The sequence below is a fragment of the Ascidia mentula genome, chromosome 9 (assembly GCF_947561715.1).
Source record: "Ascidia mentula chromosome 9, kaAscMent1.1, whole genome shotgun sequence".
Lineage (NCBI taxonomy): Eukaryota > Metazoa > Chordata > Ascidiacea > Phlebobranchia > Ascidiidae > Ascidia > Ascidia mentula.
The window spans coordinates 10,934,311-10,951,550 of record NC_138574.1 but is presented as its reverse complement, the minus strand read 5'-3'; the positions used below and the strand labels follow the sequence as shown (position 1 = coordinate 10,951,550).

Below are 17,240 nucleotides of genomic sequence, written 5' to 3'. Positions count from 1 at the left end.
AGCAAATAATTTGTTTTTCCAGAATGTTTGAACTTGATCTCCAGCTGCCAATGGACAAAGACTTGCGTGTGGAAATATTTGACTGGGATCTGATCGGAACCGACGATAAAATCGGCGAAACGATTATCGACCTCGAAAACCGATACCTGAGCTCATTCCGTGGCTGGTGCGGACTCCCAGACACTTACTACACGTAAGTACAGACATGTGTGAAAAAGTTACGTTAGACTTGATCCAACTACTACAGTGATAAGACCTTATAGGTCCAAACAGTAGCCATCTGTATGCAGCTCACAGAATTGATCCAACTACCTTTGTGTTGGATGTGCGCAGACGGTCATGCAGTGTAAGATGATTTGCATTCGGTTCAAGTGCTTGGCAACTGCCTGCTGCTGTTGTGCACAGTATGGTGTAGCTCCTCATCAGTTTATCCAATATACAATCATACCGCAAGCGGATACACCTAGTTTCAGAACAAACTGAATACTTAATACTCCTAGTGCAAGATTGGGTTTTATTTTCCTGGTGTATCTGTTTGCGTAGATAATACACCAGGAAATAATGTGAATTGACTGAAATTTTTTCGTGACAGGTCGGGCCCCTGTCCGTGGAGAGATCAGATGACACCCAAGGACTGGTTGTATGACAAAGCCAAGCGCGAGAAGTGGGACGAACCAGTTTGGAACGGAAACTCGTGTGTTTACGTTGGTGGTAGAACATACAGACTCGACCAGTTCGAAGCCGATAAGGTACCGTAGTATATAACAGTTAAATAACTTAACATACGTTCATTCTTTTTAGTGAATTTTTGAGGTATTTAAGGTACCGCAACTCTGTTTGTCAAATTTATACTATTTTCTTTAAAAAAAAAAACATAATCAGCAACCATTGTCAATGGTATATGAATTTTTTTACAAAAAACATTGTCTTTCATATTTTTTTTCGGCTAACAGAGCTAGATGAAGCACAGTCGTTCCCTCAGATAAATACTAACCAATATATTTACCTCACAGAAACCTTCACCATACTGGGGCCCAGCTGAACAACGACTCTCCCTCTATGTTCTCAAGAGTTTTCCGCACGTGGCAGAACACGTGGAGACTCGACCTCTGTACACAAACCTACTTCCAAATATTGAACAAGTAATAAACCATTGAATATATCAAAATCGATTAAATATCTCAAAATACCATAATATTAAGGCTTTCGAATAAAGATGTTGTTTTTTAACAGGGTCGGGTTCAACTATGGGTGGATATGTTTCCAAAGGAATACGGAGACCCTGGAATCCCGTTCAACATCGACCCAAGAAAACCTTCCAAGTTAGTATTTGTGGGCAAAAGTGTGCGTATCAAAACTTCACTGCCTTCATCACTTCCAGGTACTTTCTGCGCGTGATTATCTGGAATTGTAGCGAAATTCCAATGATGGACACCTCTTTTTTGGGCGACCAGATGACTGATATATATTTCAAGGGATATCTTACTGGACTTGAACATAAGAAGCAGAAGACCGACGTCCACTATAGGTATTAAAGTCTTGTCAGCCATGACTTTTACCGGCATTTGTTCCGTCATTCCTGTTTCTGAAAACTACTATTATTAACGGCGACCTATACGAAATATCGCAATAGATTTTCCGTTGTTTGTTTTTTATTTTGTAAATGAATCACTAACCCTTATTATCAATACTTTTGTTGCCAAAATAAACAGAGCCGGTATCCAAAATCCACGTTAATTTGTGCCAAACTTCAAATGCTATGAACAGAGTTCTCACCATAACTAGAGCATGTGGCAGAACATTTAAACATTTACCTGTTTTATATGCAGTCATTTTCCGACAATTTCAGGTCTTTGGACGGAACCGGAATGTTTAATTGGAGGTTCGTCTTTCCTTTCGATTATCTCCCTCAAGAGAGACTCGTCCACGTTGAGAAAAAGGAACATCTGTGGAGTTTAGACAAAACCGTCACCAAATTTCCACCCGTCGTCAACATACAAGTTTGGGACAACGACCTCTTCGGCCCCAACGAGTACATAAGTGAGCAACATATTTTAAATGTCTCCGACAAAAGATATTAGTGTTGAAATTCATAGCTTTATAATTCACACAATGTCTAAAATGCAATGAAGTTATTACATCAAGTAAGGTAATTAGTGCAAATAGTTTCTCAATTAAGTCATGGCAGAAATGGCGTTCTTATCCGTGTACAATTGTATGGTGGCACTAAGAAATATGTGCATGAATCCATATAAGATCTGACATATAGCAACGGTTAAATAATAGCTTAAACAAAGGCGCAACACGCTTTAACACATTTCTGATTATCACTGCCGCTTATAAACAATTGATGACACTTTCCGCAGGCGAAGTTTCGCTTCCCTTGACAAACATGCCGAAATGCTGCAAGTTCCAACGCGGCTGCAAGCTTGAGAATGTGCCGGACTTGCAAGGAAACTGTGCAATGGACATTATCAACTTGTTCGACCAGAAATTGCTGAAAGGATGGTGGCCGCTCTACAGAATCATCGACGGGCAGAAGGAACAAGCGGTAAACAGGCGTTAAATTTGAATTTGCGCAGTGAAGTAAGGGTCGAGAAGTGCGAACCACTGAAAGTTTGTTGTGTTCTTCATTTGCTCTCGACTGCAAAGGTATCTGAATACCGTTGTGTTAGATGTTGTCATCAGCACTTGCAGTTTTAGTTACAGCAAAGCAGCAGTAATTGATGTAGTCATGATCAAGTAATGAATTTTCAAAATGTTTTTTCCAGTTGAGCTATTGATTTCTAACGGAAATTGTTGTGATTAATTACATGTAACGCAGGGCAAGCTTGAAATGTCGGTGGAAGTCGTAAGCGAGGACGAACACGAGGAAAAACCTGCCGGAAAAGGACGCGACGAGCCGAACCAGAACCCCAAACTAGACAAACCGAAGTATTTCGTTTGCATATAGCATTGGGTTTGCAATTCCTTAACCACCCAATCCTCTATTTCCGCAGTCGTCCCGCAACTTCCTTCGCATGGTTTAGTTCTCCCTTTAAATCCCTGCGTTACATCATATGGCGCAAGTACAAGTGGTTTATCCTGGGATTCCTGGGGGTTGCGCTCCTTGTCGTCTTCTTCGTCCTCTTCTTCTACTCCTTCCCGGTAAGTGAGCCGTTCAGCAATGACGTCATCCGTATGACGTTGCGCGTGGAGAGTGCAGATTGCGTCATGGCATTGTTGGTTAAATGTCGACTCAACGTTAGCCAGAGTATGGGTAGTATTAAGTTAAACGCGTGCTGCATGGTCAATGCACACCAAACTATAACAAATAATTTGCTAAGTTTTGACGCAAGATGTCCGTTATTAAGCATATAAAAAATCACAAATGATGACCAATCAGCTTTGAAATCTATGGATACTGCAATACATTTTAACTATTCCTTCATTTCAAAGGGGGCGATCGTCGCCAAAATCTAATAGTAGCTGCTGAAGGTAACTTGTTAACTTGAGCATGGCCGTTTTGCTTCAATAATCCCTATGTCAAATCGAAATATTTGATTGCCTAATTCTTCAATGGTTTCATTTTCTGGTGAAAACGAATGATTGACGAATATATTCTTGTGATCGCACGATTGGATCCATTGCCCTCGTGCCTTTTCTTCTTTTCCATTTTTCAAAGTTGTATGCTTTAACTGTATCTAAAAATCAGATAATTTGAACAACGAAAATTGGTGCAAGTTAACTAGACATTGAAATTTGAAATAAATGTTTCTGATAATATTGCCGTTTTCATTTTGGGACTAAGATTAAAAAAAACAACTGTTTCCAAATGTTGGTTTAAACGAGGGTTAGCAGAAATTTGTTGAAAATGTCCAAATAGTATTTTATTGGATTGCTAAAATCCAACGTGTACCATTTCACTCAACAAATCCACTCCTAATTTAATCATCAATAAACGTTTTATTCCGCTAATTTTCCAGGGTGCTCTTGTCAAACTTTTTGTGTAAATGAGGTAAGTTCGAATCCGTAAACGTCATTTCTTTTACAATCATTGCCACGTGGCAATCATTGTATTTGTCGATATCAGGTGGGGTGTGCACGATTTATGCTGGTTTTGGTGTGGCTTTATTTTGTACTCTTTGTTTCAAACTTTGGTTAAACGTCCGCTGTGCATTTTTATTTTGGAGTCTTTACGTTTGTTAATAACCTAGTTTCAATATTTCATGAGGAAGATTTGATTCCTACTAGTGGTTTATAAACCTTTTTTTCGCAGGCTCTGTTTTCCTCCAAAGTCTTGGATCTGATCTGACGAACGACAAACCGAAGGGAGTTTTCGCGCCAGTTTTGTGGATGCGGATCAGATATATCTTTGCTTTTGTAGAATTTGCATGTTAGCAATAGTCTAAAGCGTAGATCTGCATTTACGTTAATCGTCTCTCATTTGTGGAAATGTTCATTACAGTTATGGGTTATTGCAGTTTAAATCTACATTTGTTAATATTATACTTAAATGTCTTTTGTACAGTATGGCGTTGCAGTAGTTTCAAGTTTTTCTGAAACCTCACAGAAAATTGTTCAGTTTGGTTTAAGTGCATTGGGAATTATGTGCAATCCATGAAAACGTGTAGGAAGTTTACGTTTTGGTGCCATCTTAAATCTGCAGTGAGTCTTGAACTCCTTAATTCCAACTGGCAACCTTTTTAGTCAAAATGTGGAAAAATTTCCTGGTGTTTTTATATTATTGGTACTGGAGAGTTCTAGCTTGTGTGTTTTCGTATTTTGCCGCATAGTTTTGATTTATTCGGAATGTCGTCCCTCCTATAGATTTATCATAGCTTATGTGTTATTGCCCACTACACATTGCGCCGTGTTTTGCACCCCATCTAGTGTCGTGCGTTATTCGATCCTACCGTAGTTCCGCCAATACAAGATTGCGCTTGGATAAGTTTTCGCAAGTTTTAACTCTTTGTGTAAAAAGCGTATGTCGCGACATCAGCCTCAAGTAACGTATGTCCGGTTCTGGCAAGGAGGCAAGCTGTCTTGGATGATTTTCGGGCCTCCGGTTTATCACACGTTTAGCGACAGTGGTTCTGATAAGGCGTAAAGAGGTCGGTTAGTTACATTTTTAAAGCATCTCACCACGTGCAATCGGTTGTACTTGGGCCTTTTCCTGACATAATTTTTTCATAGCAAAAATATGAACAAGCTTGTGTTGTTTGCTGTTGTCTTTGTCGTGGCTCTCGCGTTTGCAAATGCAGGAAAATGGACACTTAGGCGTCGACGACGATGGAAAAAGGCAGGAAATAGGTTTGTCCGGCGTGTAGGCGAAGACGCCATGGAAAAAGGTGAGAATTTTCATCGAAAAGTAAACGTAATAATGTAATAATATATCTTTCACCAGAGCATCGGTTAGCTGACAACGAGGAAGTTGCTGATTTGCTTTCGGATGTTGAGTCACTCAACGTTGATGGTAATCAACGCGTTAAACCCAGAATAAACTACTTAGTAATTATAATATATACATATAAATAAAATACGTTTTTTTTGCAGAATAAAGAGTTTATTTGCTTGGTGAAAATAAAATCTCAAGCAATGCCTTTGTGCTCCGTATAGTATTAATATTCACCTTTAAAGAAAACTGGAGATGCAATTTTAACTAGTGTTCCGCCTCTACACCTAATACACAGCTGTTTCCTACGTCTGTAAACATGCCGTAAGCTCCCAGCACAGGAAAGTGGCCAGTATCCGCTCAAGTTATCTTGGCTAGCTCCTTAAGGTAAAATATTTGCAAAGTGAAACTATTCAGGATTCCTTTAGAAAAGGCGCACATGTTTCTAATATTCTCATGTAGCCGCGACTGTTATGGACAAACGGGCATTTGAATACAAAAGCGTTTGGTATATGTGCCTGACATTTTGCGTTTTACAAAACTTCAAAGAACAAAAAACAACTTACTTTGCGGCTACGATACCAAACATGCCAATCACAGTTCTCACTAAATAGCATAACAACACGAAACGTGAATGATTAAGAACGGATATATGACGCAGCGAAATGGACACAAATATTTTCCAAAGCAATGTTTTATTTTGCGATCCTTGCCAACTTCGCCTCTCTGCCGCAATCAAATTTATAGTGCGCAATGCGTCAGAACGAAGCTCTGCGCTTGTGTAATTGCTTTGCTGACTTTGTCATAATTTTAAGAATACGTTTCATGTTATTTTGTGAAGTGACGTAATCCATGCATATCAACACAATAAAACTGGTTCAATTAAACATTTTATTCGAAATTCTATATCTGGGTAAGATGGTTTGAGGTTTTCTGTATACTTCATTAAACTTCGTTAATCTGGAAAAGGAAAAATAACAGTTCAGTTCAATTTGAAACAAAATCTTCAAGTTTACTTCCGAGACAAGTGGGCGCGCATTATAGCACACGATTTGAAAAGTTAAAAATTAAACATAAATGTATTCTCGCACGTGGGGTTATACCTGTTGTTACTCCTGTATTTCAAGTGGGTCTTGGACCTCAGAATCGAAATCATCTTCAAGCTCTACTAGTAAGCTCTCGAACTTCTGGATTTCTATGAAACAGAGAAGTGAGTTAGAAAATTCACAAGATCTTATGAAACGTAATTTTACCTTCCTCTGGCATATCTTCCGTCTGCTGATCCCTGTAAAGTATGACCAAATGTAACACTGGAAATGCAATACAAAACGCGATAAATTTTGATAAGTTACCCGGCTAATAATTCGAGTCCAGTGAGAATGGTGCCCTTGTGTTTGTTTAAGAAGCTTAAAGTCTTGCGAACGACACCTCTTTTGCCCCTCCGGCGTCTGGGTCGTCTTCTACCTCTGCTCCGTCTTCGACCCGCCTCCACGTCGATGAGCAATGCAAGAGCAAAAACAATTGCGAAAATCACCAGCTTATTCATAATTTTATTTTATCTCACAAAGTTGCAAGAAACGGAAACTAAAAAAACATTGGAAAATTTAGAGAAAAGTTGTTTGCGAGGTTTTGTAGATTATGCGTTGTCCTCATTTCGTTTTGGTCATGTCTTAAACACCAATCTCCCCTACATAACATTCTCGTTTTTTCAGTATTGATTTTCAATGATTAAACAAAAAGCTAAAGTTTTTTTGTTAATTAAAACTCGTTGTCCACTACTGGTTGATACGGCTCACCTACTTCTATGCTCGTTTTAAAAGTTTTGCACGAGGCAGCATTCAAATCAACAGTTGATGGAGCAACGTGGTTTACACATGTAGTTATACCTCATGCTTTTCCAAAAAAAAAATACGTTCACTTTTTGGAAACTTACTTCATCTGTCCTTTTCCGGCATATGATGTCCAGTCATATCCTTTCCATTCCAATGTTTGTTTTGTTTCGCTTGGACCGCATCCTTTTCGCGTTTGCGGAGGTTTTTTAGTTTTCTCCAAAATACAGTGAAGGTTTGGTTCTGCATGTTCTTCACCGGCACTGTCTTGCACATGGCCCAACGCAAATAGCCATGTCGTCCCCTTTATAGATTTATCGTAGCTTGTGTGTTATTACCCACTACCTATTGCGCCGTGTTTTGCACCCCATCTAGTGTTGTGATTTATTTGATCCTACCGTAGTTCCGCCAATACAAGATTGCGCTTGGATAAGTTTCGCAAATTTCATTGTTTGTGTGTAAAAAGCGTGTGTCGCTACATTACCCTCAAGTAACGTACGTCCTGTTCTGGCCAGGATGCACGCTGTCATGGTTGATTTTAATGGCTCCGGTTTATCACACATTTAGCGACAGAGCTTCTAATAATTCCATTTAGACTTAAACATTTCGTGAGATGTTGTGTTGTTGAAACTATAACACGTCTAATATACCAACAACGGGTTTCCATAAAAAAATAATTTCCGGAAATATATTGGTTTTTCAAGTTTGCTAAATATATTCGTAAAACAGATGCATAACATCCGATTTCGCAACTCCTCGATTCCGAAATACTGTTAACATAAATACACTGCAATCTCGCAACGTGGACCATAGGATAATAGAATGAGGCGTACAGTGGGCGACTCTTACGCAAATTAACTCCAGCTGGGAATTCCGACAAAAAACGCGCGGATGTCGCCCACTTCCCTTCCATCTGAGTAAGGCGAACGCTTAATAAATCAACAGGAAGCAATTAGCGGTTGAGTCATTATGATTCGGAGAGTACAGTTTCAAAACAATGCGATGCGTGACTAGTTAAGACGGATCTATGGCTATATGTTTAATGAAGGGACGCGCCCAATTGTACTTCCGTGTACAAACCAACATTAGAAACCTGAATATTTTGATCATTTCTGTTTCCATATATCCATATATACAGCAGCATTACGAAGATGTTATTTCTCGTGTGTCCCCCTTTATAATTCTCCACCAGTCAAATGTTTTCGGGCGAACGCAGCCTGAAAAGCATCATTTTTACTTTGTACGAAAAGTTTCTAAACTATAAACATGAAACATACAATGGCATGGCCACCGATACAACCAGCTTCAACGTCCACTCACATGTCAATATCCCAACCACTTATTTTGATACATTTTTTTAAAATGTTCGAGATACTGTGAACATTGTTTTTGAAATAGCAATATGAAAATGCAGCGAATGACATTCGACACGAGGCAAAATGGTTGCTTCCCGACCGCGACAGTATACAATGTTAAAAATATCACAGAATGGACAGAAATACTAACGAAGCTACGGACATTCGGAGCAAGTAACTGGCTATAGAATGAGGGATCTCGCGACTCGACAAGTCACATGACATTTATCAACCAATAAGCGACTTTTTTCTCTTTCTGTGGCCTCTGAGTAGTTCGGCCAAATTTTCAGTCGTGATGTTTATTGAATCGCTCTGGTTCGTGGCTTGACTAATTTCTCGTAATAATTTAAACAATGCTATGCGTCTGAGTGACACTTTATGGTCCTTTGTTGGCATTGCACCGTTTCAATGAGTTTCGCATACTGAGTCACACCATCATCACAAATTTCCACCCTTTCTTTGGGTAAAATTATCCCGAGTATTGTTTCTAGTTGTTTGAATAAAGAAAAGCAACAAGCTAATATAACCATGGTCTATCTTCTCAGTCTGCGCAGAAAGGAAAATCGATTGATTGGACTTTGTGCCATGGGTCGTTACTCTCTTGTACTCTATGGTTGAGAAACAATATCGTTTAGGCGATTGAAATCACTTTACCTATTTTGTTGCATTGCAGATATTCACAGTAGAACAAGGAAACCAACATGAACAAACTTGCAATCTTTGCACTGCTCGTAGCCCTCGTCCTTGTGGTGGACGTTGAGGCCTGGGGTCGTCGTCGTCGCCGTGGTGGTGGGTGGATCAGGAAAGCTGTAGGTGCTGTTGTCAAAGGTTACAAATTTTACAACAAATACAAAGCGCCTATCCACCTCGGACTTAAGCTTCTTGGGTAAGAGTTTTAGCAAAAATTACAGAAATGTTATGATTTTAATTCAAAAATGTTCTTCTGTTCTAATTTCAGAGACAAGGCCCCTGAAGACATGACCGACGAAGGTAAGTGGCATATATATTATCGAGTTAAAATAATCCTGGTATGAAAGGTTTGATTATAGGAAATATCATCTTCGTCCCTTAGAAATCGAACAACTGGCCAACAGTGATGAATTCCAGAACCTGATGAAGGAACTTGAAGCTGAAGAGATGCCAGAGATGGAAGAAGCTCTTGACGTCCAAGAATAAACAAAGGTTGGTTTATTTCTTGTCAAAAAACTAAAATAATATCACCACAGAATGGGAAGTCCCTATAAAAAGTACCCAGGCGTTTTGAACATAACAGATTGCAGCAACATCCCGAGGAACTTTGTTACCCGTGTTTATTGTAGAAAATCGTTTGAGGTTCTCTATTTGATTGACAAAACTTGTTTACGATGATTACTTGTATTCCAGGCATTTTCATCCACAGAAGACGACAACTGGAAAAAAAAAACTTTGCATTTTTGTCGAATAAATTCTTCAGTGCATGTTTGTTCGTGTGTATTTTCATGTCGAAATTTTTTTTATCATTTCCACATCGTCTTTCGAACCCAGGTTAGCAAGGACAAAAATTCTGTTTAGGTTTTCTTTCTTGGCCGATAATGCAAATCGCCCGCCATAAAGTGTTTTGTTAAAATCTGCGGAAATGCTCGCTAGCTCCATCGCCCGGGGTAAATTAAAGACGTTATGGATCAAAATAAACCTCAAACCTTCGTACCCAGGCTCAAAATATTGTTCACATTTGCTCTTATTTAGAAAGTTGTAGAAATATTTTAAGTCCAAAAAAAGATCTTGATTGAAACAGTGGTATATAATTGCTTGTTAAAAGTAATTTGAACACGTGTGTGGACGAGATTTCCACAACGATTCCGATCTAAAATTAAAACACAAGCAATTTTCTTTTAACTTACTAGGCTATAAATTTATTCTACAGTCTTGGAATACTTAAATTATCAATAAAGATAATGAATGACTAAACTCAACCATAATTAGCTACGCAAGATGAGGTCATGATTTTTCTTCGACAACTTGTGCTAATATAAATACTGGCATGTGTAATAGAAATTAAAAACTGGGGCGAGCAACCACAATAAGGTTTTTTTATTTGTCTGCAATGGTAGGGAATAAGAATGACTGTGTTTCCGTTAACTAATTTAATTGTTTACTTCCAGGAAACCATTTAACAGCAATTAAATGAACCAGTGGTAATTTGCAAGACATGTGCGTAATATTGAAATAAGGTTCATTTCGCAAAACAATTTTGAAAATTTGTCGAATACTTTAAAGTGTGCTACTTAATTCAAAGCACCACAACGAGCAAAGACTACTCGTAGTAATTAAAAACAGCTGTTCATAATAAGGCCTTTATAAAAAGTGAGCAAAGAATACCTGCTTTGATGCCTTCCATGTCACATATGACAAAGCAAACGTGGGGTAATAGCATGGCCTTTTTCCCGCACCTCAGTTTTTGTTTTTTTGCGAAAACTCTGCGTGGGAGCGGAGATTGATGAAAACGTACTGGCGACGAGGCTTCCGAACATATGGCAGCAATTTTTTTTTAAATTTAGTGCGTTTACTTTGCAATGATGGCAATCTTTTAAACTTGTAAGTGAGGCATCGTGGTTCGACACATGGGTTTATGTTTTCCAATAACGAGGTAGATTACGATATTTCATTTCCAACGGAGGATGTGCGATCTGATGTTATAATCAAATTGGAGTCATTCGTTCCGAACCTCAAAGCGTTTCTAACTTGTTGCGGTCACTTTATGTCGTAAGAGTTTCTGCAGGAAAGCATTAAACACGAAGTCTCAATCAAAACTCTATAACGTCTGAAAACTTGCTTTTACCACTTGGCAATTACTACTTGTTCAAATTGTTTCAAGTCCCTTATGGGTTTCTTCGCCCAGGCTTTCCGTCATCAACCCACCAACGAAAACCGCATTCCACAACGGATGGAACGGAAGGGAACCTACGTGATTGCTCAAAGTAGGCTCGCGCAACCATGTGCTTATTTTTGCAGATTGCACAACGCGGCCATTGGTGAGTTCAACTATTCGTCATCGGTCGTCATTTTTTGTATAAGATCGCTTACAGTTTAAAGTTTGTAAGATTTTGTCGGCAAATGCGTATAATAAGTAGAGGGTGCGTGACCATCAGACCGGGGGTTAAGTGTTGTAGGTAAAATGATAAAACAATTGATAGCTTTGTTCTAGTTTTGTTTTTGTTGTTCACATATATATTTTGGCCTGGCCCCATGATTCATACGAACACTGCGCTATGGTTGAGAATCAGACAAATGATATCGGTCTGCTAATATGTTGTTGCTTTGCAGACCAAGTATAGAACGGGAAAACCTAACATGAACAAACTCGCACTTTTTGTTCTGATTGTAACTCTTATCCTCGGTATGGTGGAAAGCAACAATTGGGGCAGCGGTCGGCGTCGTAGCAGTAACAGCATCAATTACAAGAAATCTAGCTTTTACTCGGGAAAAGCGCACCGATTATACACAAAACACAAGAATGTCATTAATTACCACATAAACAAGCTGGGCGGGTAATAGGAAATAATTTGCTGATTTTAAATTATTCTAATTTCAGAGACAAGGCCCCTGAAGACATGACCGACGAAGGTAAGTGGCATATATATTATCGAGTTAAAATAATCCTGGTATGAAAGGTTTGATTATAGGAAATATCATCTTCGTCCCTTAGAAATCGAACAACTGGCCAACAGTGATGAATTCCAGAACCTGATGAAGGAACTTGAAGCTGAAGAGATGCCAGAGCTTGAAGAAGCTCTTGATGTCCAAGAGTAAACAAAAGGTTTGTTGATTTCATAACCACAATACTATGAATATATCGCTGGGCTTTTCCACTTTTGAAAAATGTGTACCATGGTGCATACATATAACATAGCATAGCTTGCAACAGCATCGGCAACCAACTTTTGTTGGCGTTTACTGTTGTCTTTGATTGTAACTCGGTTAATTGTATTACAGGAACTCCGTTCACAGCCACAAAAGACCAACATAATTTGAATGAATAAACCCTTTACAGTTCGAAGTTTGGTCAAATAAATTCTTTGCGTGTGGCATCTTGAGTCGGTGTACTATCGCAGTGATTAGTGTATAACTAGTTATCTGCTTGACGAATGTTTAATTTTGTTGGAAGAAAAATGTACAACATACCAATAAGATCTGCAGACAGATGTTCACACTGTTTCGACCTCTAAGGTCTCCGGAAAGTACCCCAAAGTGAAAATCTTTGTGCCTGCTAATGTTAAAGTTAACCCAGTGCCACAGCCAAAGCCACCAGCTGCAATCAAACAGTAGTCTACAGCTTTTGGGTGTAGTCAACAGAGAGTTGTGTGGAGTGAAGCAAGGTCGTGGGGTTGGTTTACTTTTTATCGTTTTTATGGTTTCAAAAGCATGTACACACAAGCAGTTGCACAATTACGCTTGCAGTTTTTTACACACAACAACAAATGGGGCAAACAACACATGATGCATGGTTGTACAACACAAAATACGTGCAATTCGACACAAATGTATTACATCACAATAGTAATAACCTACACATGGTATCGCGGGGCATTACATTTCAATCTGTGTTGATTTACCACAGCGGCAATCGAATCCAGGTTATCCATGACGAAATCCCATCTGGTTTGTTTTAGTAGTTGTAGGTAGCGTATTTATGACTGCTCACTAGCCCCTCCGCGTGGAGTACAAAATTGTCGGATATTATATACCCTTCGTGTTCAGGCAACGTTGTCTATTTTCATTTGCTATATTTTTGAACAAAAGAGAAGTGATGGTTACCTTGCTGTATAATTTTGTTGTGAAGATAGTTTTCTCAAATACATTATCAGCTGTCTATATGAAACAGGTGTGTTGCCATGAGCCCCACATTTTTGGACCCCATCGAATAAATGCAATGAAATTTTAAAATTACTTTAGACATCCTGAATTTTTTACTTAAAGTTTAAAAATATTCAGACATAATACGAGATCAAACGCAACCATTCAAAACGCGGCCACGTGGTCAATCACGCGGTTTATTTGCAGCACAGCAAAATCTAGTAGCATTTTTCACCGTGTGTTTTCCTTCAAACGGAAGACAATTAGGTGTTGGAAGACTTATTGTTGTGTATTTCGATTTTTTCAAAGCTTGTTTGTCAATATACAGAGAACTATACTCAAGTTTGTTAAACTAATGCAAATAAGCAAGACATTCTCGGTCAATTGCAGCAAAATTACCAAAACCTGTTATTTCATGGTTTTTGCCTCAACCTCCACACGGCACGTGTAAGATATATGCCGTATACAGGTAAGACTGGTTCACACCCATGCAAGGCCCACAGACCAAACACCTAGATGGGAACTATGGGAACTGCGATCCAAAACCATTTTTTAAAAGTAAGTCAAAAATAACTCGTTCGATTTAATGGTTTTCTAGTTTTTTCTACCCATGACAGCAGCATGGCGGTTAGTCAAAATCTCTTTCCCACGCATCTGTATGCACGCACATGCGCGGTCTGACGTTCTATAACTGAAGGTGAATTTGATTACTTGGTTTTTATAGCAATAGGTTATACTACCTTTCAGTGCATGTACGGTCTAACGTTAAAAAAAACGCTTGCAAAAAGTTAAGGAATTCGCATTCCAACTGCCCTATGGCCACTGAATCGCAACTCATTGAAATATGACAACCATATGTTGTAGTAAAGGTTTCAGTATTCCAGCATTGCAATATGAACTCCTTAATTACTTGCCAAGTCTAATAATGTAAAAGACTATTAAATATCCATCGATATAGAACAAAGACAAGCATGCTGTTTTTGTCAAGGTTTTTGTTTACCCCAATACGCGACCCCATACCATTTTTCTTCGCGCCACAGTTAAATCTGGTTCGTTTCTCTTAATAATTGTGTAATACTTATAAAAGTAAGTTCAAACATGCTTATGTTTCAACACAATTGAATGCATCTCCGTAAGATAATTTTACCAAAGGCTTCTACTGTGACTGGTTTTCCGTGAACAAACCCGTCACCGTAAACTTCGTAAAAACAAGACACAATGAAAAAGAATGACTAAAGAATACCGTGGCTGCGATGCCAGTGAACCATATTGTACAGTGGTAAAAACGTTTCAGGGATTTTAGCTGGGAATTTACCGCTTGAATCCAAATCTCCGAAACCTTCCAGCATTCAATTCTCCAAAAGATATTTTTTTTAAATCACATTGGCGCGCTTCGTGGGTGTTTCCAATAAAACATGTATGTTGTTGATAAAGTCTGAAAAATTTGCAAAAATCAATTCGGCAGACATCTCTTAAGATGTTTAAAATCAGAAAAATATATTTTCCCCTGCAAAGGGCATCATCAGTTTCTGCGGAATGCAAAACAGAGAAGCAAAGTAAAAAACTAAGCTCAAACACTGGTGCAGCACATGTATATTCACTTACTATTCTCGCAAACAATGTGTGTGTAGGCAACTGCAATGTAAAGCAAACGTCTCCCTTGTTTGGGATTTGGATGCTTAAAGCAAACATGGAATGCAGCGGTTTATAAAGGGCAGGACTAGTACCCACCAATCAGCGAGTTAATTGCAGACACAGATCTAAAGCTTATGGAGAGAAGTTCTGTTTCGGCGAAGTTCAGGAACAGGAACCTGTCCTATTCAACCCCGAACAATTCCCTCCACTTAAGGCTGAAGTTTTCCTTGTAAGAATCAATTGTAAATTATTGTAAAGCCCCTGGCATTGATTCATTTATTTGCGGAGGTCGACATTCATAAACCATAAATAAAGCATCTATGCAGTTGCCTTAAAAATTGCGCGGTTGTCATATATGCCTGCAACGAAACCTTAAAATGTCGAGGACGAATTACATAAGACGATGTAAAACAAATCGGCTTAATAACCAACTACTGTGCCCCTCTTTGTAATACAAATGGTATAATCTGTCGTGTTAATAAAACATCATGAATTCTTAGCATTGTTCCAATTATTGTAATTCTTGCTACAATAAATGTTACGAAGATCAAGTGAACCGACCCGAACAACACGGCCCATTGGGCAAGTCTGTCTGATGAAACACGATATATCATTACGAATAATCAAACTGTTGGCTGCAGCGGGTCGCATGTTGGTCGGCAATGAGTCTTTCAGGTATATTTACCCAAAAGTAAATGGTGGCAATGAGAAAAAATCGTTGGCTAATGCTGTGACGTCACTTCTGTTTCTAGAAAACTAATCAGTTCGGAGATTGAGGAATTGTCGCATTTTTCCCACAACGTTGAGACGGCCATACGGAAAACCTTCCTTTATATAAAGTTGTTGCAGTCATAAGTTGCACTTGGGCCGATCTCGTAAATAAGGCGGTGCTTGTGTGGGAGGTAAAAAGAAAGCAAACTGGTGGTTCATAGTTGCATTTGTTTCAGTGAACGAGGCTGTACACCGGATTAGCGGGTAAGATTATTAAAATCTATCAGTTTGATTTTGTATTTTTGCTTTCCAGTCATCATTGCAGAACTACAAAGCTAACATGAACAAGCTCGCACTCGTTGCATTGTTGGTAGCCCTCGTCCTCCTAGTCGACGTTGATGCCTGGTGGAGCCGACGTCGGCGCCGTCGACGTCGTCGAAGCTGGGTCAACAACGCTGCACGTGTTGCCCAGCAGCGCAACAGAATCTGCAGAAATTTTAAGAGAATCGTCTATAAAACCCGCATCCTTCGCGTACCCCAAATCGTTCGCGTCACCAAAACCGTTCATGTTCCTGTTCCAATTCGCATTGGACTTAGGCGACCACTTCTTCGCATCGGTCCATTGGGACTTAGGCGACCACTTCTCCGCATCGGTCCATTGGGACTTAGGCGGCCACTTCTTCGCATCGGTCCATTGGGACTTAGGCGGCCACTTCTTCCCATCCATCCATTGGGGCTACTCGGGTAAGATTGTCAGCAATATATGGAAGAATACCCTTACTTGAAAGTCAGCCATTCGAACCATTAGCGTTTTCCGAGAACTATTCGCTACTAATATTACTATTACATGGTTCGTTTAATTTTCTTGCAATTACCTCAGTTGGTCTTGATTCCAATAGTTGAAACAAAAATTGCTTTGTTGCTTATTTCTCGCTTTTAAAAACTACCAATTATTAAATAGTTTTACATGTTTTATATCAGGGACAAGACCCTGGAGAATATGGCCGATAAAGGTAAGTGACAAAGCCATAACTTTATTACGAGGAAGTTGTCGTTTATGACCTTAAGTTTAGAAACCGAGCAACTGCCGACAAGTGAAGAATTTCAAAACTTAAACACGGAACTTGAATCTGAAGAGCCAGAGCTTAAAGAACTTCTGGATGTCCAAGAGTAAACGACAGCAGGTTTGCTAGTTTATACAAAAAATATAAACTTTGGTCAAAAAAATCACGAAAATAAGTAGTTTTGAAATGGTGTTGTTTCCACATTTCTCTGCTTCGTTTCCTCACTTATTTGGACAAAAACTTATCGGCAAATTTGTAATTTTGTTTATTCTTTATTTCAGATATTTCCTTCCAAATGGATGAAAGGAGGGCATTCAAAATGTAAACTGAATTTATTGCTGGAACATTTTGTCCGCTCGTAAATAAATGTCTTACATTTACATTGTCTGTATGTGGTTTTAACCTAAAACCATATTTTGTGTTGCCGTTGCAAAATAGG

At 39.0% G+C, this 17,240-nt stretch overlaps 4 protein-coding genes across 5 annotated transcripts in view; 3 read left to right on the top strand and 1 right to left on the bottom strand.

Annotated features, from left to right (window-relative positions):
• The window catches only part of LOC145914009 (myoferlin-like), a 30,627-nt gene extending 25,711 nt beyond the window's left edge, over positions 1-4,916 (top strand). For both annotated transcript variants that reach the window (XM_083001786.1, XM_083001785.1), the window contains 10 exons: positions 23-193; positions 593-749; positions 1,014-1,142; positions 1,234-1,322; positions 1,382-1,528; positions 1,850-2,040; positions 2,367-2,551; positions 2,825-2,934; positions 3,000-3,147; positions 4,259-4,916. In XM_083001786.1, the coding sequence (XP_082857912.1) occupies positions 23-193; positions 593-749; positions 1,014-1,142; positions 1,234-1,322; positions 1,382-1,528; positions 1,850-2,040; positions 2,367-2,551; positions 2,825-2,934; positions 3,000-3,147; positions 4,259-4,294 (1,363 nt within the window). In that variant the 3' untranslated portion in view covers positions 4,295-4,916. The remainder of the gene's footprint in view (positions 1-22; positions 194-592; positions 750-1,013; positions 1,143-1,233; positions 1,323-1,381; positions 1,529-1,849; positions 2,041-2,366; positions 2,552-2,824; positions 2,935-2,999; positions 3,148-4,258) is intronic.
• Positions 4,917-6,216: 1,300 nt separating this feature from the next.
• LOC145914583 (uncharacterized) lies at positions 6,217-6,920 on the bottom strand. Its single transcript, XM_083002405.1, has 4 exons — positions 6,727-6,920; positions 6,628-6,659; positions 6,478-6,569; positions 6,217-6,334 (listed from the first exon to the last, which is right to left on the bottom strand). Exons 1-3 carry the CDS (start codon positions 6,918-6,920, stop codon positions 6,484-6,486), a joined length of 312 nt encoding a protein of 103 aa, XP_082858531.1. The 3' UTR covers positions 6,217-6,334; positions 6,478-6,483.
• Positions 6,921-9,235: 2,315 nt separating this feature from the next.
• On the top strand, positions 9,236-10,059 carry LOC145914167 (uncharacterized). The gene is made up of 4 exons (XM_083001952.1): positions 9,236-9,444; positions 9,517-9,548; positions 9,631-9,740; positions 9,942-10,059. The coding sequence occupies exons 1-3, from the start codon at positions 9,260-9,262 to the stop codon at positions 9,732-9,734; spliced, it is 321 nt and encodes a 106-aa protein (XP_082858078.1). The 5' UTR covers positions 9,236-9,259; the 3' UTR covers positions 9,735-9,740; positions 9,942-10,059.
• A 5,836-nt stretch (positions 10,060-15,895) lies between these two features.
• On the top strand, positions 15,896-17,159 carry LOC145914203 (uncharacterized). The gene is made up of 5 exons (XM_083001994.1): positions 15,896-16,001; positions 16,051-16,481; positions 16,719-16,750; positions 16,811-16,921; positions 17,083-17,159. Exons 2-4 carry the CDS (start codon positions 16,078-16,080, stop codon positions 16,909-16,911), a joined length of 537 nt encoding a protein of 178 aa, XP_082858120.1. The 5' UTR covers positions 15,896-16,001; positions 16,051-16,077; the 3' UTR covers positions 16,912-16,921; positions 17,083-17,159.
• The last annotated feature ends 81 nt before the right edge of the window (positions 17,160-17,240 follow it).

What these genes read in the sequence shown, in the direction of transcription:
- LOC145914203 (XM_083001994.1), top strand. Translation starts at nt 16,078, where the DNA reads ATGAACAAGCTCGCACTCGTTGCATTGTTGGTAGCCCTCGTCCTCCTA. An exon ending in CATCCATTGGGGCTACTCGG is followed by an intron (nt 16,482 to 16,718) that starts GTAAGATTGTCA and finishes GTTTTATATCAG; the next exon opens with GGACAAGACCCTGGAGAATA. An exon ending in GGAGAATATGGCCGATAAAG is followed by an intron (nt 16,751 to 16,810) that starts GTAAGTGACAAA and finishes CCTTAAGTTTAG; the next exon opens with AAACCGAGCAACTGCCGACA.
- LOC145914583 (XM_083002405.1), bottom strand. Translation starts at nt 6,920, where the DNA reads ATGAATAAGCTGGTGATTTTCGCAATTGTTTTTGCTCTTGCATTGCTC. An exon ending in GGACTCGAATTATTAGCCGG is followed by an intron (nt 6,660 to 6,726) that starts GTAACTTATCAA and finishes CATACTTTACAG; the next exon opens with GGATCAGCAGACGGAAGATA. An exon ending in GGAAGATATGCCAGAGGAAG is followed by an intron (nt 6,570 to 6,627) that starts GTAAAATTACGT and finishes TCTGTTTCATAG; the next exon opens with AAATCCAGAAGTTCGAGAGC.
- LOC145914167 (XM_083001952.1), top strand. Translation starts at nt 9,260, where the DNA reads ATGAACAAACTTGCAATCTTTGCACTGCTCGTAGCCCTCGTCCTTGTG. An exon ending in CTCGGACTTAAGCTTCTTGG is followed by an intron (nt 9,445 to 9,516) that starts GTAAGAGTTTTA and finishes TTCTAATTTCAG; the next exon opens with AGACAAGGCCCCTGAAGACA. An exon ending in TGAAGACATGACCGACGAAG is followed by an intron (nt 9,549 to 9,630) that starts GTAAGTGGCATA and finishes TTCGTCCCTTAG; the next exon opens with AAATCGAACAACTGGCCAAC.